General features: G+C 53.7%; 1 protein-coding gene across 1 annotated transcript in view; it reads left to right on the top strand.

Annotated features, from left to right (window-relative positions):
• The window catches only part of CNPY1 (canopy FGF signaling regulator 1), a 67,525-nt gene that overhangs the window by 10,421 nt on the left and 33,642 nt on the right, over nucleotides 1–23,462 (top strand). The window contains exon 2 of the mRNA XM_058533962.1: nucleotides 11,437–11,549. Within this exon, the coding sequence (XP_058389945.1) occupies nucleotides 11,451–11,549 (99 nt within the window). The 5' untranslated portion in view covers nucleotides 11,437–11,450. The remainder of the gene's footprint in view (nucleotides 1–11,436; nucleotides 11,550–23,462) is intronic.

Here is a 23,462-nt window from a genome sequence, read left to right as displayed (position 1 = left end):
TTTTCTCTGAGTCCTCTGCACTTGATTTTTCAAATGTAAACTGTACACAAAATGCCTGCTTTCAAAGTATTTTTCCTCAGTTTTGAATCTTACTTAGAAACATAAAGATGGCATTTTAAAAATGGAGACACGACAATGGTTACTTACCCTGGTTAAAAACCCAAAAACCTGCAGACTTTGGTTTTGTTTTGTTTTATTCTTGGAAATGGTGGTGGCTAGTGGTGGTGGAGTCCATAAGGTTCTTGATCTAAGTGGAATGTTCCACAAGGGGCTGCTTTGGTCAGTTATGCCCGGACGGTTGGTCTGGTGGCCTGTCTGTTCCCCCTTCTTTCACTCTCCACCTTCCTCCTGCCTCCTTCCCTCGGCCCTCAGTTACCTGAATGGACTAAATTTTTTTTTTTTTTTTTTTTGCTGAGGAAGATTCGCCCTGAGCTAACAACTGTGGCCAGTCTTCCTCTATTTTGTATGTGAGCCACCTCCACAGTGTGGCCACTGAGGAGTGGTGTAGGTCCACACTGGGAACTGTGCAAACTGCACCCAGCTTAACCACTAGGCCACTGGGACCAGCCCCTGAGTGGGCTAGTTTTTTGACATCAGTTGAAGGTGGTTTTGGGCTGTCTTGGGAGTTGGCTTGTTGTTGTGGCTTTTTGACCAGAAACACATCTTTCAGCTGGCCACTGTGCCATGCCCTGCGGATTCTGAACATCTTCAGCAGTGTTTGTGCAAGAGCTGGCTGGGAAGCTGAGTGGTCCGTCTGAACAGGCATCAGACACCGCAGCTCTGGGGCCTGGCCTGTGTGTCCATGCCAGGACACATTAATGTGCACAGTGCTAGTTAGAGGGCCAGGCTTGCCACCAAAGTAGGGTGCGGGCAGCAGGATTTGATGGGTCTTCTTCTTCCACCCTTCTACAAGTCAAGCTTGCACCCTCTAAGAGCAGTTTATGTCGCTGTTCTGGAAAGGTCGGCTTCCTAACGAGCCAGGTAACCGCTTCCCCACCGCCGAGAGGGACTAGCCAAGCCATAGGCCCCCCTCAGGCAGGGGAGCTATGGTCTTATTGGAAGAGACGTGGGCATCTTTTCACACTTTATTGGGAAATTGCTTTCTTCCTAGGAAGAGCAGCTGTCTGAGTCTACTGCAGTAGGTAGACTCCCTTTGGTGGGACTGGAGGGGTCTCTGGTGATGGTAGAGTGCATGGACCAAGGCGACTGGGCTCACTGTACACAGAATCAAGTCAGCCTGGGTTATTTCTTAATTGGCTTATTCGAACTCACTGAGTTTTGCATTTAAGATTCTTTCTATGACCAAAACTTCTTCAATGGAAACGATGGGCCCTTGCGAGTCTCTGCAGAGCCTTCATGGGATGGTTGTGTTATGAAAATGCTCCGCCATTGTCCTTAGAAGGCACCCTACATGCCAGCTCTCCCTATCATGGGTTTGCCTTGATGCCTCTCTACACAGAATGCCTTTGGGTGAAATGATGGTGCGTTCTGGAGACGCACCTGCTTTGGGGTCTTGGCTCTGCAGTCCTGTATGACCAGAAGCGAAGTGCTTACTTGCTCCAAGTCTCAGTTTCCCCATCTGTCAAATGGGATGATAACAGCAGCATCTGCTCCAGAGTCTTCCTTAGGCTTCCATGTGATGGCTTGTAGAGTGCTCAACACGGTGTCCGATATGCGATAAGCACTCCACAGGTGAAAGCTGTTATTCTTGCCTGTGGTTCTCCAGCTCCCCCACGGAAAGTTCTAGATTTGACTATTCCTGATGATCTTTAATCACATCATGGATAGTTTTAACTGACTGGGACCCCTGGCTCCTACCCCATTCAAATAGCTCTGCCCTATGCCTTGTGAAAATAGGTGAGTGACAGCCTGTTTTATGCTTTTTCCAGACTTTTCTTAACATTATCAAGTCTTACAGAAGAGAAATTTAGTACTCAACAAACGTCAAATAAAAACTTTCAAAGAATAATCAAATGAGCATTACTTGAATAAAAGAAAGAGATGACACGCGAGATTTCAATGGTGTTTTGATTGCTTGGTCTCTGGTTACCTGAACGCCGACCAGAGACCCTGTTTCGTCAGTCCTGAACATCCTTCCACTGTGCGTCTGTGCGCATTTCTCCCAGAATTGGACAGCATTTGCTGATCATAGTGTCTCTTCCCTTGGTGACTAAAGGCCAGTGTCCCGAGCATCGGGATGATGGAGTAAGCCTGGAAACACAGTATAGTGAGACCAGACTGTTTCCAGGAAAACAGACACACCACCACCAACCCTAATCCTGCTGCTTTTTCTGAAAAGAATATAGCAGAAAAAGGCCTGTCGTTTGGGTTCTGCATATCCAGGGTCAGCTCGTTCAATTAAAACATATTATTTATAAGATTTTTCTCTTCTGCCATCCATCTCTCATCTTTGCCTCACGTCCGGCGCATCTTCAAGTTGTTAAAGTGAGTTCTTCTCACAGTGACTCTGATTTTAGACCTGGAAAATATAATTTGGGTTAAAACTCGATGGGGAGTCGCTCACACGGCCGGGTTGCCCTGGTGATGTGTTGGGGAGGGAGATGTGTGGCCTGCGGCCGGCGGTATTTGCAAGAGCCTCGGGGTTGGGCTTTGTTTTAGCACCAGCTGGTGGGCCTCCTCTCCGCCCCCCCACCTGCTGCCTCCCTGAATCACTGCCCAGTCCTGAGATTACCACGGAGGAGGGTACTTCCTGGGCTCTCCGGCTGGGCACGTCCTTGCTGACAGAACCCTGATTTTGTTCAGCTCTAGAGCCAGGTGCCTCTGAGGACAGGTTGTGCCCCTCCTAGCCTCAGAGTGTAAATCTCTACTGGTCTAAGCTAAACATAATAATTTTATTTCCAGGCCAGTGACGGGGTTGGGCCAGGCCGTAGGACAGTTCTGGCCAATGAGAGTGAGAAGAAGTCTGCCGGGGGCATCTCCTTACAAATGGAAGGTGGCAGGTGAGGAGACCCCTCGTCTATGACTCTAGGTGTAGGAGTCTGAGGATCTGAAGCTTATAACCACAGACGACATCTCAAAACCATGGGAGAAGCCAAGAGCGCCACAAAGAGGTGGACCCAGAGCTGGGAGGGCACTGAGTATGATTCACCAACCTGTGGATGTCCTGATCTGTGGAATTAAACTTCCCCCATGTTGCCGAACTGTGTTCCCCCAAAATTCATATGTCGAAGTCCCACCCCCTTCATACCTCAGAATGTAATCATATTTGGGGATAAGGTTTTTAAAGAGGTAATTAAATTAAAATGAGGTCTTTAGGGACCCTAACCCAAATGAGGATTAGGGTTATGATCAATAACCAATAAATTATAATCAATAACTCACAATCAAATATGACTAGGCTCCTTATAAGAAGAGGATTGCACACATGGAGGAAAGCCAGTGTGGAGACAGAGGGAGAAGACAGGCACGTACACACTGAGGACAGAGGCTTCAGAATGAAACCAGCCCTGCCGGCACCTTACTCTTGGACTTGCGGCCTCCAGAATTGTGAGAAAATAAATCTCTTGTTTCAGCCACCCTATCCGTGGTCCTTTGTCACGGCCGCCCTAGGAAACTCGTCCAGGCTTGGGAAGCAAGTGTCATCATCCCTAACTCGAAATGGCTTCAGCAATAAGGAGAAAGTGGGGAAAGCTCCATCAGAGAATTCAGGAAGTACGGCAGCCCATGGCGGTCTCAGCAGCGCCGTCACACACCCAGGTTCCTCCATCTTCCCGCCCGCTCTGCTTGTTGCCGTGAACCTGAGGCTGGCTCCTCATGGTGCCAGGATGGCTGCCACGTTTCCAGCTGCCTCCTGCGGATGACACTGTGCTGAAGCGGGAGTGAAGTGTTGGCATGTCCTGCATGTCTCTGTTTTGTGAAAGGGAGGAAAGCCCTCTCCTCGTGTCTTGTCGGTCAGAACTACAACACGTGTCCTCTCCAAACCAGCGTGCATGGATTACTGTGGTCAGATTGAACTGGGAAGGAGCCAGTCTTCTGTCACATGTGGCTGCCTGTAACTAGATATGAGTGGTGCTTTATTAATACAGAAGACAACAGTGAAACAGAAGTGGTGGTTGGGGTGCAACCAGCAGGATCTGCCCCACCGGCGCATCCAATCATCACCAATCCCGTTGATTGTCTCCCAAAGAGCCCTTGGATTCATCGTCTTCTCTGCATCCCCCCTTCCATTACTGTGATCCAAGCCACAGTCATCTCTGGCCAGGACCTGTGCAGTAGCCTATCAGCTGGCTTGCCTACACCACTCTGGTCCCCTCTAGTGTCTTCTTGTAACTGTAGCCTAAATGATCTTTGAAAAGCACAGGTCTCACCTTACTCAAAATACTGCAGTCATTCTATGTGGTTTAGAATCAAGACACACTTCCTTACCTCTGCCTGCAAGGCTCTGCCTGGTCTGGCCCCAGCCCACCCCTGCAGCCCCATCACGTGCCACACTCCTCCCATATGCTCCTCCTCAGGTATATGACTATAGTTTTATTGTCCACTGTGATGTTGTAGCTTATACTAAAGCTGGTCCCTCTCCTGGGGACCCTGTTCCCTCTGCTTTTCACCTGGTAGATGCCTATTCATCTCTCAAGTCTTCCCCATCACTTTCTAGGGAAACCTCCCCTCCGTCCTGACAAAGTCCAGCCCACCTATATACAGCCCCCCTGTACTCAGAGGCCTAAACAGGAGCTGATTATTCAGGTCAGGAGTGGGCTAGCTGTCTGCTGCTCTCCTCTGTGCTCACTCGTGCAGCTGCAGGCGAGGGGTGGCTCCCCCAGCTGGAGAGTCTAGGATGGCTACCTCACACATCTGGGGCCTGGGTGCTGGCTCTCACCTTGCCCCTATTTGTGACCTCTCATCATTCAGCAGTTCAGTCTGGGCTCTGTACATGGTGGCCAGAGGGTTCCAAGACAGCAAAGGTGAAAGCTACAAGGCCCCTTGAGGCCTGGCCCCTGGAATTTGCACAGCATCACTCCTTCCACATTGTACTGGTCAAAGCAGGCTGCACGTCAGCTCAGGCTTGAGATGGGGAAATGGGAGAATGGCGAAATACTGTGGTCATGGTTTCTAATCTCCCACCCCGACATGTAGGACCTCAGAGCAGGTGAAGTCTCTAATCCCTACCCCATCGTGTGGGATCTCAGAGCACCTACAGTCTCTTATCCTCACCCCCTCATGTAGGATCTCAGAGCATGTGAAGTCTCCAATCTTCACCCCATCATGTGGGATCTCAGAGCACATGAAGTCTCTAATCCTCACCCCATCATGTGGGATCTCAGAGCACAAGAAGCTCTCGTTTCTTGAACTGACTAATACTCCCCCTTCATTTGCAAACTCCTGAGTGGCTGTGGCAAGCATGGTGGCTCTTCTTACTCTGCATTATATCTCCTGTACCTGGTACCCTGCCCAGAAGAGAGGGCTTAAATATTTGTTGAATGATGGAACAAACGAGAAACAGTTATGCCCCAGGTTAACTCGAAGAGGCAGCTTGTTGCAACTGAGGATCACTTGTGAGGCTAAATTCTCCATCTTTTAGACATTTGAAAAAACCTCACACGCACAGATAGAAAATTGAGGAAATTATGGTACATCTACTTGATGGGATATTATGTAACAATTTTTATAATGGTCATGATTATGCAGTTAGTCTAGAAAATACTTATGATATAAAATTCAAAAGAAAAAATGAGGAAAAGAGTATGTGATTTTATAACAATGTCTTTCCATCGCTGAAGTAGACGTCCCTCTGTATCTGTGGGTTCCGTATCTGTGGAGTCAACCAACCACGGATCCCAAGGCCTATGATGGTTGCATCTGTACTGAATGTGTACGGACCTTTTTTCTTGTCATTATTCCCCAAACAATACAGTATAACAACCATTTACATAGCATTTACATTGTGTTAGGTATTATGAGTAATCTAGAGATGATTTAAAGTATATGGGAGGATGTGTGTAGGTTATAAGCAAATACTACGCAGTTTATATAAGAGACTTGAGCCTCTGTGGATTTTGGTACCCTCAGGAGTCCTGGAACCAATCCCCTGTGGATACCGAGGGAGGGCTATATGCACCTTTCTCCAGCTCACCTCCTCCACGGTTGTGCGCCCCTCTCCCAGGACCACTTCTCTCTGGTCCCAGCATGGCCACGTCCTGCTCATCTGCAGAGCTGCAGCTTAAATGTCACTCCCCCGGGAGGCTCTCTGAGGCTGAAACCATCGTACGTTCCTGCAGCTTTCCCTGCTCCAGCTCTGTAACACTCGGCTCTCTCAGCTTGTTCGTGTCGTTGTCCCAGCTGGACTGGAAACCTTGAGGGCACACTGTCTTACTCATTGCTGCCTCTCTGTCACCTGGCACAGTGTTGGCACAAGGTGAGGTGAGCGTACGAGTTTTCTGTGGGTGACTGGATGGCCTAAAACCACACAAGTTTATTCCCTCACAGTTCTTGAGGCCAGAAGACTGAAATTAAGGTGTTGGCAGGGCCATGCTCCCTCTGAATCCTGCAGGGGAGGATCCTGCCTTTTCCAGCTTGTGGTGGTGGCTGGCGATCCTCGGCTTGTGGATGCATTGTTCTGATCTCTGCCTCTGCCGTCGTGTGGTGCTCTTCTTGTGTGTCTGCACGTGGTCTGCCCTCTGTGGGCGTCTGTCTCTGGGTCTCTCCTCTTCATATAAGGACACCAGTCATATTGGATTAGGGCCTCCATCTTAACTTGATCATCTGCAAAGACCCTATCTCCAGATAGGGTCACCTTCACAGGTATGGGGCTTGGGAGGTGGACATATCCTTCTTGGGGACATGATTCTGCCCATAACAATGAGGAAGGAAGTGAGGGAATAAGGAAAGCGGCTCCCTGATCTGGGGTCCATGATCTGAGGCCCTCTGAGGCTGATTCGCTTTCAAAGCCCAGGCTGCTTCCTGCGCCCGTGGGGCTGACACACATCTCCGCTGGTGGCTCTAGGTGGCTCCTACATCACTGCCTCTGAGGAGGACCCCAGAAGGCTCTGCAGGGCTGGGCTCCAGGTCGTTCAGTTTCAGCACGGTGCGGCTTGTCTTTGGGTCTCTCTGCTCATTTCTCATCCACCCCCTCTTAGCCACTGTTCGACCCCCGACCGTGCTTTCAGATGTCTAGCGGCCAAACTTTTAAGAAAAACTCAGGCATCAACCACTTCCACGTGCGGGAGATTGAGTGTTTCTTGACGGAGTGGGGCATGTTACCCTCTCTGGACATTCCCCCACTGTGGGAATCAGGGCTTTGCCTTCCCCCAAAGGAGCCAGGGCCCCACTAAGCAGGGGACAGGTACTGGGTTGTGGGAAGAGTGTGGCCTTTGAGTGGCCATCCTGCGATCACAGGTGCAAATCGACTTCACTGCCTGTCAGGGCGCATGCAAAGCCTGGGCCTCACCCAGACCACTGACCAAGACCCTCCAAGGCTGGGACCCAGATCCATATCTCAGCATCTCCCCAGGTGAGTCTGCTGGTCACCTGCACTTGTGGCCCAAGGACCAACTATCGCTGGTGGCTCTTTGAGGCTCAGGTTTCCTTGCTCCCGCAGCTGGTCCATGTGAGACCCCCTACCCCTGCCTGGGGAGGTGTCCGCAGGGGCCTCTGCCCAGCCCTGGTTCCTGTTCATGTCCATGAGCTCACTGACCCTCATCAGACGCGAGGTCCTTTGAGGGCCTGGGCTGTGACTTAGGCCCCCCTGACTTTCTGGAGCCTAGCTCCTACCCTTAAAGACAGCAGGTGCCCCAACACTGGTTGGTGCATTAGCCTCTAGGGCATGTGCAGAGCAGGGGGGCCCTGATTTGCAGTGTTTGCCTACTCCCCTTGTGCAAATACTTGCACTACGGCCAGTTTCAGGCCACCTGTGTGATGTCACTACCTGCAGGGCTGGGAAGAGATGCACACACCTGCCCTTTCCAGCTCCTAGATGGCTCTAGCACCCGAGCCCCCCAGGGACTATCCGAACCTGACATCCCCTGCCTTCTCCTCCCCATTTCTAAATCTCACTCAGAGAGAGAGAGAGAGAGAGAGAGAGAGAGAGGGAGAGAGAGAGGAGAAGGGAGGAGGCAGACAGACAGAAGGGTTGGCGGGCCCAGCTGGGAGGAGGGCTCGCCCTCTGGCAGGCAACGTGACCCGCCAACCCCCCCATGAGGCTCCACTCCTGCCGCCTGCTCTAATAAACTCGAAACTCCAGTGACTCAAGTGAAGATTTCAGATTAACATTTAAATTAACGCCGGACTAGAAATCTGGAGGCCCAGGTCGCTGATGTGGCTCTGTTAACTTGTTCTGTGACCTGGGGCGGAAATTTAAAATGATCTTTTCTCATCGAGCCGCCCCTCCCCTCCGTGGGGAGGTCAGGGACGGCAGACCTGGGGGACCTCACCCCCTCTTGGCCTGTCCTGGAAGCCCAGAACCTTCCATGTGGGTGGGGCTCACCTGTGACCCTGAGACACGCTCCTTGACCAATGAGAGTGGACCCTCCCCGGCCCTGGGGGCTGTGACTCCAGGCCGCTGCTGCCAGAGAAGAGAAAGGCGGGAGCATCTGGTGGAAGCTCCTCCTCCGGCTGACTGGACCACCAAGGGTACTTGTGGATGAAGGATGGTACCGCCATCAGCTCAGTCTCTCCAGGGGGACCCTCTTCAGGGAGCCCTCCTTTACACCAAGCCTGTCTTGGTGCTTCTGAAACACAGGGTCTGAGCTGAAGGGAACAGGGTATTAACGTGTGACGGGATAGCCCTGGGGCCGGGCATACCCAGTGCCTGCTACGTCCAGCCTTGCAGGCTCCAGAGAGCCAAGAACACTCCAGACCCAGCCGGAGTCTGAAACATGGGGTCTGCAGAGGCAGAGCAGACAGACTCAGGCATCTGCGTTCCCAGGCAGGCCACCAGGTCGAGTCGGGTCTTCTAAGAATCTGGACTCTTCCAGAGGGGCCAGAGAGGGCCAGCCCTGAGTAAGGAGCTGTGTGTGCCTGCTGGTATGTGCTTTATAGACTTAATCCTCACCCTACGATGAGGCTGAATGAAGCAATGCACAGTGAGCAGGATCTGAAGCCACGTACGGGTAACAGCAGGACCACATCCTTTTCCCTGTCCGCACTGCCGTCCGCGAGTGTGGCGTGTATCCAGCTCACAGCTGTACCAGGAAGGGCTGGAGGCACCGCCAGAGCACAGAGCCACCAGGGCCCTGGTGGTGGCCCTGCTGGACCCGACCCTGATCTCAGGGACCCTTCACGCCAGCCTGCTGCTTCCCTCTGAGGTACACTGCTCCTCCTCAGCAGTGGCCTCCTTCACACTGACCGTTTCCTTCTCCGCTTCCAAGAGACGAGTTCCCACTGTCTTCCCTCTCACAGGAGCAAGGAGTAAAGGACATCAAGAACCTCTAGAAAATCGCACCCCTTCCTCCCACTCCTGTCTGGCCCCAACACCCTCTTGTGCTCTTGCCTGTCTGCAAGGATCCTGCATGGCTCTCAGCGTGCAGTGGTCACCCTCGCTTTCTTCCCAAGAGGCCTCCTCGCCAAGCCTGCTGGCCGTGTGTCGCCTGTGAGGCCCGGGAGGTGTGCCCTTGGGCGAGTGCCCTCCCAGTGAGCCTCCAGCATCCATCACGGGCTTCCCGCAGCTGATCAGGGTCCCCACTGAGAGAGCTGATGTGGGATAGTCTTTCCAGATTCCTGCCCTAGGGAACAAGGTTACATTCGTCTGGGAGTGTAGTAGACTCAAAATAGTGGCTGAGTAGTCTCATGGAGGACCGAGAACTACTGGCCAGGCTGGCAGGAATCTGCCCCACAGTCCCCAGCGACCCAGGCCCCTGCAGTTCTTTGCCTGCCGTCTCTCGGTGTGCCCTGGTCCTGATGGCCGAGCTCCGTCCAGGCTCCGATAGTGGGATGGGTCGGGCAACACTGGGGCCAAGGACCAGCGCTGGCCCTCTCTTCAGGGAGGTCCCGGAGTTCGTGGTTCTAGAGCCAAGTTACGTGGGCACACCGAGCCGTAAAGAGCTGGAAAGGAAGTGTGTGTTCTCCAGAGTGTGGCTACAAGTCCCTTTACTGGGGAGGCAGCTGTGCGGCCTCGGCACACGGTAGAGAGTGCTGAGTGGGTGGCCCGGGCAGTCTTTGATGCCCGGCAATGGGCCGACAAAACTTCCACCTCCTGCTGGCAGTGGCCTTGGAGAGACTGGCCGTTCTAGGGCGCCTGGGGACCCAGGGGGCCTGGGGACCCAGAAGGACTGGGTGACACTCACTGGACTTATCATTCCCTAACAGGTGATTGTAACGATCAGCGACTGCTCTTGTTGAGTGAGAGTTGCCTGGCCAGTAAGGGACAGAGGCGGGACGGCAGACGGGCTTGTCCACTCCAGGGGCCGAGCTCCCAATCCGGGTGCTGACATGACGGCTGACCTCTGGGACGACTTGGGGACGGGCACTGGGTGACTCGAGGAGTGGAATCTGGGAGTCGCTTCCTCTCTGACCATGGCCATGCTGTGGGGACGGTATGAGGTGGCTCTCCCTGGCTGTGAGGAGTGTGGAATGGTGCGTGCCTGGAGGGCAGCCAGCTGTCTACAGCGTTGGCTGTCATCATCGTGATCGCGGGCGGCCTCTGTCGTCAGTCTAGGGGGGCCAGCAGCTGTCGCGTTCTGACGTATAATCTCTGAAAACAGCGTGGGGTTGGCAGTGCCAGAATTCAGGTTCTGGGCGTTTAGGGGTTCTGCTTTATGTTCTAACAGACTCTGAGATACAGAGCTCGAGTGAGACAGAATGTGCTTATGCCTCATTCAAGACCGAGTGCGTGGTCCCGACTGGGGACGAAGCTTTGCTTCACAGGGTCATTCAGGAAACTGGGTTCCTCCAACGTCCCTCATTCAGTCGGGGCAAAGACAGAAGTCCAAAATCAGTTTCCTGTTGAGCAAACAGGGTGTCACTTCATTTACTTTTTGTTGGTGAGAATTCTCCAGCTGGGTGGCCCGTGCCCGGGAAGAAGGGGCTAAATCGTCTGTATCACCCCTAAGAGCTAAGTTTCAGAGGCTGCCTGAGATTTTAAATCGTGCAAAAACATATCTTTGGGAGCAGGCCCAGGGTGGACAGACCTTCTCCACATGCAGAGGCTCCTGGGGTGTAATTAGTGTGGCCCAGCGGGTGTCAGGGTCTCTGACAGACTCCAGCAAGGGGCTCTTTATTCTTTAAAAAAGCATATTTCGAATGAAAAAGTAAAATATACGTAGTTTAAAAAAACACAGAGTACAAAAGGATATACAAAGAAAACTAGTCTCAGTCTGGCTATCTTTGAAAATTTGCACATTTCTGCAATTTTTCTGGCTAAGGAAGGACAAAAGCCTTCTCCGGTCCTGGGGACGATGGACTTGCTGACATGCGCCCAGAGCACAGCTCGGAGGGAGCCTGGCTCCTGCTGCTGGAGTAACAGATGCTTTGTGCCTTGTTCAGCATGCAGGGCCCTGATGGACGAGGTGGAGTACGACATCACCAAGGCTCGGCAGAAGAAGACCAAGGTGGGCTCCTTCCGAGTCAATCCTGACGGGACGCAGGAGAGGAGAAAGGTAGCGGAAAAGAAATTATGTGCCAGTGTATAATTGCGGATATGGGCAATTACCAACCATTTATCCAAACAGCAGTTGGTCTTAATCTTCTAACCTTTCTCTTGTTCAGGGTATCAGCTCTAAATTGCTTCTGAGTCCTGGGGGACCCAAAGTAATCTTTAAGCTTGAAATTGAAGTGTCTCTCCCAGCACCTAAATTTTGTGTCTTGTGAAGTCAGAAGACATTTCAGCACTATTGTTCATCAGGATAAAAATATCGCTTCCATGGTTCTTGGGCAAGGCCAGCAGGGGGCCCAGAGCGGCTCTGGGGGCTGCCTGGAGACACGCAAAGGCTGAGCACCCTCCTCAGGCTGCCCACTCCCGGATCTGCAGAGATTTCTGGCAGGGGTGAGGATGCGAGCCCCCCCCCCCCCCCACCGCTCAGGGGCAGACTCAGGCACTGTCTGAGGGGAGAGAAGGATGTTCTTCCTCCACAGAGACGATCCGGAGAGGGGCTGCCCCTGAGCATCTGATGGGGGGCTGGGAGAGTGGGGTCTGAGAAGCCAGGAGGGACAAGTGGTGCCCCCACGAATGTAGGCTCCTGTCTCCTCCCCACCCAGCACCCAGGTGGTGAGTGCTCAGAGCACATACGCCAATTCCAGCGGCGTCCTAAGCGAACTGTGATTGGAAAAGTTGTTCCACGGTATCTTCCAACTCTCTCAGAGCTAAACAGAAACTGGTGTGGGGTTTCTTGCTGTCTTATTCTCTCCCAGCGCACTGCACCCTATTTCAGAGCACATGATCGAAGGGGCTGTCTGTACTTTCTCTACCTCTTTCTGGAATGATGTGCCCATCCGGAGAGGATGGGAGTACATGCGGGTAGATCAGCGCCCCTGTACGGAGGCCTAAGTGTGATGTGTTAATTTGCCTGAGTCAAGGGGCCCCCTGCGGGAGGGTGGCCGCGTCTCCCACGGAGTGGGGTGGGGAGCTCGGGGTCTTTCTTGGGCTCAGTGCCTCCCGCAGTTACACAAGGACCGACTGTTAGTGGCACCATCCAGGTAGTTTCCCCAGAGGGGCCGTGGTGACTGCTGACAGCCGGGCGCGTCCACGGGTGGCTCCACTGCAGCCCTCGTTCCTTGTGTCCGCAGGTCCTGAGGCCCCATGTGGTCGCAGCGAACTGCAGGGATGGGGCAGCCCTGGTCCCTGGCACCAGCCACAGCGATTCCACCGGTCAGGCAGGGCCAGGGAAGAGGTGTGTGTGGACCAAAACAGCGTCAGAAATAAACAGAGTGCTAACGTTACCGTAGGTTAAAGTGTGGGCTATCTGACCCACTGCTAGCATCCCTGGACCAGGAGAAAGGAAATCCTTCTCTAAGGGGTGAAAGAGCAAAACAGAGGGACTCAGGGAACACTGGAGAGCCGAGGAGGGGGAGGGCAGGGACTGGGCCGGGGGTCCCTGTGGGGGACCTGGGGAAGCTGGCGGTTCTTCACTGAGAACCTGCTAGATGACAGCCTTGAAATGATTTCAGATCCTGACAGCGACTGGCAAATAAACAGGATCCCTGTTTTCCCAATGAGAACATGCAGAGCTGGTTAAGTGGCTCCTGGGTCCCGAGGTGGATGGAGGGACACGTGGGGGCCCGATGGTGGAAACCCAGGCCCTCCACCCTCCTCGCTCTCAGACTTGGTGATCTTTCCTGGGGTCCATGCTTAGGGGCTCTGAGCCCTCCTGATGTGGCCTCATGTTTACCTGGAAAAAATAGGCTGCTCTCCTCTCCCTCCTATTGTCTTCCAGCATATTCTACTTTGAAACAAGCAAGTCGAAATAACTTTTTCAGTGTTGCCACAAACACTGGCTCTGCAGAGCGATTGGAAAGCCGTCATTCTGCTGAATTCATCAGTTTGACCAGGGTGACCTCAGTCACCATTGCCATGAGCAGGTGCCGTCCTGGGTCGTCTTTCCACTCGGAGCCGCTGCCTGGCCCGTCCTGGCCGGGAGAGCCTCGTGGCCCTGGAGCAGGACACTCCTGCAGACATGGGGGTGGGTCCGTGGTGCCAGCTGAAGGCTGGTCTTTAAAGCCACCATGTTTCGGATGGTGTGGCTTCGGAGTCGGGGGTGGAGGTCAGTTTCCCTGCGTCTGGCCAACTCACGGCAGAGTGATCCCAATGGCTCCCACGCTTTAAAGAACCTGGCGATCTTCCCCAGAAACTACTGGAATGTCTTGCGTTCTCCTGCTCAGAGCACTCTCCCTGCTGTGAGTCAAAACCCTGTGGCGTTATTTTCCTCGGACAGCAGGCCGCTTGGCCTGACTTGAAATGCAGGGCGGCCTCGAGGCAGGGAGTCAGGGCCTTGGCCTGCCCGCCCTGGACGGGGGCCAGACGGTCCTGCGGCCGCCTTGGTCTGGAGGCATTTCTCTGTCCTTCTGCTGTGAGCTCGCAGGGTGTGTGCTCTCAGCTTGGTATTCGAGAAGAACAAAACAAGTGCCTAGCAGCCCACAGGCCGACGATGGGAGGGGAGGTTGGGGCCGTTGGCCCGGCCCGGAGAGGCCTCAGATGCCAGGGGCGTTTCCTGGGTCCCAGGGACACGGCTGGCCAGAGGGGCGACACCACACGTCTTCCTGGCCTTTTCTGCTTTTCTTGTCCTTTTCCATTCTGTTTCTCCAAGGTTGGAAGGAGACGCCAGACTGCACCTGTGTCCTCAACGCTGAGGGGGAGAACATTGCGGGGTCCCTGGGGAGCCAGCCCTTCTTCAGAGGGAGGGTGGGAGCACCCTCAGAGTCCTCGTTCTGAGTGGGCAGGGGTGACGTGACGTGAGGCGGCCTTTCAGTGCAGCCTGGACGGTAAATGCACAGGTGGCCGGTGTCTGTGCAGGGCTCTTCCTGGCGTGGCTGGCCCTGGCTGGGGCCGGCCTGGAGGGCGGCATGGACGGGAGGGAGGGGTGGACTGGCTGCTCTGGGAGAGGTCTCGCTCTGCGAGAAGATTCCAGGGGCTACTGTGGCGTATTCTGTCCCCAGAGGACGGCCAGGGAGCAAGTGCCCTGTGTAGTGGCTGCAGACCGCAGACGGCCCCCGTGCCCTCTGTCCCCTGTGGACGTGGGCTCGGGGCAGTCAGGGCAGGAGCCTAAGGGAGCCTGCGGGTCCTCCACACGGCATGTGGGTTCTGCTGTCGCCATGGGCGAAGCGGCCCTAAGGGCCTGTGGCGCCCTGCACATGCGGCTCCAGCCCGTCCCGCGAGCTCCCCATGCCCCTCCTGCTCCTCCTCGAGCTTCTCTCCTTCTGGCACTTTCTCCGCTCTCCGTCCTCTGCCACAAGCAGCACTAGGCCCTGGAGAGCAGTCCACTAGCCCCGTTCCCTGCAATGACTCTTCCCACGAGCATCCTGGCAGTCCAGAAGCCTGGGTGAGCCCCCCGGGCGCTGCAAGACCCTGAGAAGTGCCATCATCTGTGGCAATCAGGCCTCGTGGTTAGGGTACGGCCTGCGGGCCCCTCCCCACCGCGGGTCCCACGTTGCTTTGGCTTGGCCGCACCGTCTCGTTCTCTGTCTGCTCTGAGCTGGCGCTGCTTTAAGCCCTTGTTCTGGCCTTTCCTCCCTTGGCTCCACACACCCACCAACAAGGGCGGCCTGCCCTGGGCCGCTCACTGGAGCCACAGACTCCCGGGCGTGGTTCCCCGCGTGGCCACCTACGGGATGCTGGGAGGTGGGCATGTCAGGAGAGCTGGCCCTTGGAGGACAGGATGGGACTCGGGTGGGGAGCCGGGCCAGGGTCGGGGTGGGATCGAGGTCAGGATTGCAGTCAGAGTCGGGGTGGGGTCGGGGTCAGGATTGGGGTCAGGGTCGGGGTGGGGTCAGGGTCAGGATTGGGGCCAGAGTCAGGGTGGGGTCAGGGTCAGGATTGGGGCCAGAGTCAGGGTGGGTTGGGGTCAGGATTGGGGCCAGGGTCAGGATGGGGTCAGTGTCAGGATTGGGGCCAGAGTCAGGGTGGGGTTGGGGTCAGGATTGGGGTCAGGGTCGGGGTGGGGTCGGGGTCAGGATTGGGGTCAGGGTCGGGGTGGGATCGAGGTCAGGATTGCGGTCAGAGTCGGGGTGGGGTCGGGGTCAGGATTGGGGTCAGGGTCGGGGTGGGGTCGGGGTCCGGATTGGGGCCAGAGTCGGGGTGGGGTCGGGGTCAGGATTGGGGCCAGAGTCAGGATGGGGTTGGGGTCCGGATTGGGGTCAGGGTCGGGGTGGGGTCGGGGTCAGGATTGGGGCCAGGGTCGGGGTGGGGAGCTGTAGATGCAGCCGCTCCGTTCCCGCTGGCTCTCGGCTGAGAGCTCTCTCCAGCAAAGCAGGAAGGGCATGCACTTGGGGGCAGCCCCAGGGGAAGGTCTGTAGGATCCTCAGGGGGAGCACCTCTGGGGTGTCTCTGCACGGCTCTGGAATGTCCCTGTGGAATTAGGCTCCAGCAGCCCCTGGAGATCAGACCTCTATCTGCTGCCCTCCCCTCCTGTGTTCGGGGAACCTCCCAGATGAAAACTCCACCCAAGGCAGTCGCTGAAAGGCCCCCTTCTGCGAACTGCCCCCCTGGGGTTGGATGTGTTTCTGAGCACCGCTCCTTTGAGCTGCGCTTGTCGAGGTGAGTGTGAAACTGTGGATATTCGCTGGGAGGCCTGGGAGCCACTGGCAGCTCTCCACCCCGGCCTGGGGGGCAGCGAGACCCTTGGGGAGAGGCCCCCGTTTTCTCAGAGTCGTGACCGAGCAAGGCCTGCGGACAGTTGCCCCACAGACTCAGTGGACTGCGGGGGCTTAGGGCCTCAGAGTCAGGCTGGGGTCCCCCCCGGCTGGGGCTGTCCCGCTGAGCGGGCGAGAAGGGAGGGTCGTGTGGTACTGGGCATTATGAGAAAATGAGTCTCGTTTGCTTCATTGACTCCATCTTCGAGGTGGCCTGGAGGTCTCCAATGTCATCCCTCTTGGGGCCAGCCCACAGAAACAGAGGCAGGCAGTCGTGGCGGTTCAGAGACACACGACTACGTAGAGCGCAGTCCCCAGAGGCTCGCGTGGCTTTGTTGGAAATATTCTCCTTCGCCAAGGTTTCAGTGCCGTTCTCCTTTCTCTCAAAGAAGAAATTACGTCCACACGCAGCGACGTTCCGCTTGATGTTGTAGTGAGGTGCACACTTGTCCTCCTCTGGTGGGTTTCTCTCCGCAGAGAACGGGAACACAGAGGATCTGCCCAGACGGGCACTCGGGTCGGGGGTTTCAGAGAGCTGGCGCCGGCACCCGGGTGGCTGGTGACAGGTGAGGGCCACTCCCGCTGCTGCATTCAAGGGGGGTGTGCCCGCTTGACGTTCCCCCTGAGATGCTACAAAGCCACGTCTGTTCAGCAAAACGCAGCCAGCATTTCAGCACCAAGGTGACTTTTCCTTTGTTTTTAACAAGTTGGATTAATGGCAGTTTTAGTAAAACACAGTTACAGCACAGCTCAACACAAGCTGGAGGCAAGTATTTTATGTTTGCTTCTCAGGCAAGTGTTTATCCTCCTCGCCTGAAAATTGCAAAAGCCCGACCTCCGGGAATGAGGGTATAAGCGAGTTTCTGTCCTGATGGAGACCAGAGGCTGGAAGCAGGGGCTGGGGGCTCACGTCCACCTTCACTCGTCGAAACTCTGGATGCAGATCACCAGCTCTCTTTGCTTGTCACCAAGTGGGGACCCCGGACGTGTTTGTCAACTGGCTGAGCAGAAAATGATGATGACAGCATGAAGGATACCTTTGCCTCGACTAAGTGTGAGAATATGCCAAGTTCTCTATAAAATTTGGAAAGTTCAAATAGAGAAAGTATCACCAAACAATAGTGATGATGAGACCAATATCTGTTTAGACTAGAATCTAATGCCTTTTCTGTTAAATTCTTTTAACAACTCTGGGAGGTAAAGAAGGCCACTTTAATGAGCTTCATTTTAGAAATACAGCAGATGAGGTTCAGACAGCTTTAGTGACTCACTTAATTTTGACAAATTGACATTAATTTAATCTGCTAAGTCAATTTAGACACATTCCACATCATTTGCTATTGATGGAGCTACCCCATCCTGTTGCATACTGCGTAACATCAGGTTACTGTGGCATCCTGGAGTTGTGCAGTGCACAACCTGCACAGCTGTACATGGGGCCCTGTTTGCTAACAAGATAAGAGGAGTGGGCTATTGCAACAGGCCAGCTAGGAGGCAGAGGGGAATTCAAGTCATGAGTAATTTTCAAACTGCAGGCTTCCACCCACTAGTGGGCCATAAAATCAGTGTAGTGGGGGTGAAACCAACATGTAAAAATATGCATAAAATATCAGAGTGCATCTTATAGAAAAGGAAACTATTGTCTCATGACATTTTATGTAATGAGTTACAATGTAAAAAGTGGGTCATGCCCAAAAAATTGAAAGCCACCGTAGCAGATGGCTGTTCTCAGCATGGGACAGTAGCCTAAAGATATTTCATTTGGAAAGATTATTAATACCCGAACAGTGCCACAATAATTCCTGACTCCCTACACAGAAACAACCAGAACTTCTCCTCTGAGACCAGATATTATGGCAGAAATAGCTTAGGGTTTGGTGTCTATACATTTTACAGACCAGGGAGCTGGGGCACACAGCGGGACTGATGTGCCCCAGCCTAGCCGGCCTGGCTCCCGGCTCCCTGCTACTGCAGCCTCCAGAGCGGGGCTCCAGCACCGGGGCCGCCCTGAGCCAGTGCTCCAGGTGCAGGGTCAGCCTTACCGAGTGCGGTGTGGACTAGAGAAGGGCTCTTCACCCGAAGGAGTTAGCGCTCTGACCAGCGCTCTCAGAAGGAGCCACTGAGAACACCACGTGTGACAATAAGAAATAGATAGGGTCTTTGCCCCCATTCCTGGCGGAGCTAAAACCCTTGTAACATCCGGAGTGATGGGGACAGGGGAGCGTCTTCAACCACACCTGAGTTTGTGTTAATGAGGCAACCCTTGGGGTTGACCTTTCAGCACCACCCTGGACCCCAGGGAGGGGAGAGGGGCTGGAGACTGAGTTTAATCACTAATTGCCCATGGTTTAATCCACCATGCCTGGTAATGGGACCCCTTAACAACCCTGCCTGCCGGGTTCCGAGAGCTTCCTGGTGGGCGGGTAGAGAGTGGAGGTGCTGGGAGGGTGGTGCGAGGACAGGACATGGAGGCTCCACGCCCTTCCCTCACACCCGCCCCGTGCGTCTCCTCCATCTGGCTGTTCCTGGGTATAGTAAACAGGTGATGGTAAGTAAACTGCTTTCCTGAGTTCCATGAGTCATGCTAGCAAGGGATCAGACCTGAGGGGGGGTTGTGGGCACCCCCGATTTCTAGCCACAGGTGACAACATGCACTTGCAGTTGGCGTCTGAGGGCGTCTGTCTTGTGACCGAGCCCCTAACCTGTGGGGTCTGCGCTAACTCCAGGGAGATAGTGTCGGAACTGGATGGAATCATGGGACACCCAGGTGGTACACAGAGAGCTGGAGAGCTGGCAGTTGGTGAGGACAGAACCCCCACATTTGGAGTCAGAAGTGTGAGAGAAAACAGTTCAGAGCACCCGACAGGAAGTCACTGGCAAATCGTGTGGGATGTACACAAAGTTCCAAGGGACTCGGAGGGGAGATGGTGGGGCCAAGGTGGGGGTCAAGTGGGATTTCTTAGAAATCATTAGAGCCTCCACTTGTCTGGGGCTTGTCCAGGGCGAGAACAGTGCTAAGGACTTCCAGCATCCTCACCGACCCTCACAGCACCCCCGAAGTTTACAGCGTGACTGTCCCTGTTTTGTCAATAAAAAAGCCAAAGCTTGGAGATGCAGCCCGAGGTCATCGAGCACTGGGTGGCACAGCCAGGGTGGGGCCCCGCTCCGTGTGCTCAAATGCTGTGCTACTAATCGCACTGCTGAAACTGTCTTGAGGGGCAGACACCTTAAATGGGCCGGGAACGAGGAGAGGCCAGGTGTCTGTCACCTTGGGCTCCATAACAAACACCACAGGCGGGGTAGCTTAGACAACAGACACCCATTTCTCACAGTTGTGAGGGCTGGGTGTCTGAGATCAGGGTGCCGGCAGGGCCAGGCTCTGATGAGGACTCTCCTCCTGGTTTGCAGACGGCCGCCTTCTCCCCTGTCCTCACACCGCCCAGAGAGTGGTCTGGTCTCTCTTCCTCTTCTTACACTAACCCAACATGGGGGCCCCACCCTCATGACCTCATCTGACCCTGACTCCCTCCCGAAGGCCCATCTCCAATACCGTCACGTTGGGGGTGAGAGCTTCAAGTATGCGTGTGGGGGACACAGACATCCAGTCTATAGCAGCGAGGGAGACACCAACACTGGGGCAGGAGTGGCATTTTATGACATGGGCACTCCTCATTCCGTGTATGCTACAGTGGGCGCTCTTGGCTCCACGTGACAGATGAGCCAGCCAAAAGCCGCCAGGTTGTCAGAGCGCTTCCTCCCTTACACAGTCTGAAGTCAGAGTGTGGGGGGTTCCGGTGGGGAGTTCAGAGGCGTGGGGACATCATGAGTGGCCGCATCCCTTTCCATCTTTCTTTTCTGCCATTCTCAGCATGTGAGCGTGAGCTTGGCCTCGGGCTGGTTCTCTTCATGGTCCCCAAATGGCTGCACAGCTCCAGGTGTCACATGCAGACAACGGTGTTCAGAGCAGAAAAGGGAGAAGCTTTGCATTATGTTCCTGTTTTAATAGGAGGGGTGTTTGTCCAGAAGCCCCCACCCCCCCCAACACCCCCTTCCTATCTCATGGTCAGGAAAGCCTCGCACGCCCAGGGCTAAGCCAACCACGGGGCACGGGAGTGAGCCCACTGTGACGGCCCCTGTCAGTCCAGGCCCACCCCCGGGGCGGGGGCACCTCTCGAGCACAGGAGGGGGCGGCATAAGTGGGGTCTTGTGCGTGACGGTGGGAGGATGGCTCTCGGGTAGCCGCCGCCAGGTCTGCCACAGTTCAGCATCACGGGCTGTGAGTGGGGAGAGCTCAGAGACAGTGAGACCAGCTGGCCAGGGGCCCAAGTGTGCTGAGGGGTCCGAGAATGGGGTGGGAGGCCAGGCCTGAGATCTTTCCTGGGTTTTCTTGTAAGCAAGAGACAGAACTGGTGTGCAGATGGATTGCGGGGCTGGAAACTCTGCCTAGCAAGCAGGAATTTCGGGAGGACCCTAAATTGTTTGTGGATGTTGTCAGCCAGTGGAGAACACCTTAATAAATGTTACTTTGACAACAATTGTGAATGAATTATGTTTGCAGGAACCTGTAAATCAGCATGTAAAAAAAATCAGAAAGGAATTTTCCGGGTTTTAAGTGCAAAAAAGAGGTTATTAACAGTGTGTACACGTAGCTATTCTGGGGAACGGTGCACAGAGTGTATGTTGCAACGGTGATAGTGGTTATCTCTGTGGATTACTCTGAGTTTCTGCTTATCTTTTGAACTCTTTTCATAACAAACACGTTATTACTGTATAATTAAAAAACACAAAGTTTGGGGGTTTGTTTTGAGACGTCAGAAGATTTCCGTGTCATTTCAGGAATTCCAATTCTAAGAAGCAGCACTGTTCTTAGTTAGGAAGATGGGAAGCCACTCAGGACGTGAGGTTTTCTTTTGAACAAAATACTTGACTGGAAGCCGCCAGGTGGCCTCTCCTGGTTGGTCCACCTCGTTCCTGGGGCTCACGCTGCCCCCGTGAGCGTCAGCACTTAGGGAGCCTTTCGTTCCCGAAGCACGGTTTCTCCTTGGACGTTTTGCGAGTCCTCGGAGGATGGGGTTGGAGTGAGTGGCTTTCACCGTTGCCGCTGGGACGACTCTCTTCTCTCCAAGGACCTGCCCTTGGAGACAAGCTGCTCTCGTCTCGCTCAGCCATCCGCAGGAAGTGAACAGAAGTTAGTAACACACAGCCCTGGCTGACTGACCTACACTCTTCCTCGTCCTTTCCTCTTAAAGAAGAAGAAATGGAGCTTCTAGTCCTCAAGACCATGAAACGCGGGGTTCTCGACTCCTTTATTTTGGGTTCGTTTGGTGGTTTTTATTGTGTATCATCCTCTATTTTACTTCTCCTTCTCTCTCCATTTTTTTTAAAAAGAGAAACACTACCACTCAAGCTTTTATGTAAGATGCCGGCACGATTCTTTACTGGCATTGTCTGTCGGGGTTGGCTTCACACAGTGCAGGCGGGCTTCCCGCTCGTGCCATGGTCCAGTGTGGGTGGGCAGGGGCATCTACTCTGCCTGTCGTCGGGGACCCGGGCTCCCTATATCCAGCCCTTCGAGTCTTCTTCACTCGGCGGGAGCGTGGGGACAGGAGGGCAGGGGCGTTCCCCGGGAAGGTTTTGTGGGCAGACCTAAAAGTGGGATACCTTCCTTCTGCCCACATGCCACGGCTGGGACTCTGTCACGCATCCTCACCCCAGTGCAGGAGAGGCTGGAAACAGTTGAGCTGTGTGCGCAGGAGGAGAGAGAAATGGGCTGTGGTGGCCGTACGGCGGTTTCTGCTGTGCTGCTCATGGGCGAGAAGCCTGGTGACAGCGCACATCCTGGTGCAGAGCATGTGTCAGGTTCCCAGATGCATCCAGCGTGTCACGGGATGGAAGCATTTGGAAACCCGAGCGAAGTTTTCTCAAACCTGCTACCACAGAGCTCAAGTACAGAGCAGCCCAAAGCGTGTTAGCCTCCCAGTGCAGGCAGAAGAACAGCCCCCACTCCCCCACAGGGCTCGTCCACTGCAGCCGGTGGACGGCCCCCCAAAGCCTTGTCTTCCGTTGGTGCTTCATTCCAGGTGAGCTCAGATGGCAGTCCAATCCCTGTTTTGCCACTGCATACCACAGAGTAGCAATGTCCCATTTTATTTATTCACTTATTTTCAATTGTTTTATTGAGATCGTAATGATTTATAACACTGTGTAATTTCGGGTATACATTATTATTTATCAATTGCTGTATAGACTTCATCGTGTTCACCACCAGTAGTCTAATTTTTGTCAGTCACCATATATGTGTGCCCCTTTACCCCTTTCCCCCACCTCCAGCCCCCTTCCCCTCTGGTAACCACTGATCTCTTCTCTCTGTCCATGTATTTGTTTATCTTCCACATACGAGTGAAATCATATGGTATTTGTCTTTCTCTGTCTGGCTTATTTCGCTTAACATCCTACCCTCAAGGTCCATCCATGTTGTTGCAAATGGGACAATTTTGTCTTTTTTATGGCTGAGTAGTATTCCATTGTATATATATACCACATCTTCTTTATCCATTCATCCGTAGAAGGGCACTTGGGTTGCTTCCGTGTCTTGGCTATTTTGAATAATGCTGCAATGAACATAGGGGTGCATAAATCTCTTTGGACTGTTGATTTCAAGTTCTGTGGATAAATACCCAGTAGTGGGATAGCTGGATCGTATGGTATTTCTATTTTTAATATTTTGAGAAATCTCCATGCTGTTTTCCATAGTGGCTGCACCAGTTTGCATCCCCACCAGCAGTGAATGAGGGTTTCCTTTTCTCCACATCCTCTCCAACATTTGTTATTTTTCCTCTTGGTAATTATAGCCATTCTGACTGGTGTAAGGTGGTATCTCATTGGAGTTTTGATTTGCTTTTCCCTAATAATTAGTGATGTTGAACATCTTTTCCTGTGCCTGTTGACCATCTGTGTATCTTCTTTGGAAAAATGTCTGTTTATATCCTCTTCCCATTTTTTGATCAGGTTGTTTGTTTTTTTGTTGTTGAGTTGTAGGGGTTCTTTATATATTTTGGAAATTAACCCCTTGTTGGATATATGATTTCCAAATATTTTCTCCCAGTTGGTGGGTTGTATTTTTACTTTGTTCATGGTTTCCTTTGCCTTGCAGAAGCTTTTTAGTCTGATGTAGTCCCATTTGTTAATCTTTTCTTTTAATTTCCTTGCCTGAGTGGACATGGTATTGG

The sequence above is a fragment of the Diceros bicornis genome, chromosome 3, assembly GCF_020826845.1.
Source record: "Diceros bicornis minor isolate mBicDic1 chromosome 3, mDicBic1.mat.cur, whole genome shotgun sequence".
Taxonomy (NCBI): Eukaryota; Metazoa; Chordata; class Mammalia; order Perissodactyla; family Rhinocerotidae; genus Diceros; species Diceros bicornis.
This window is presented reverse-complemented; position numbering and strand designations above follow the sequence as displayed.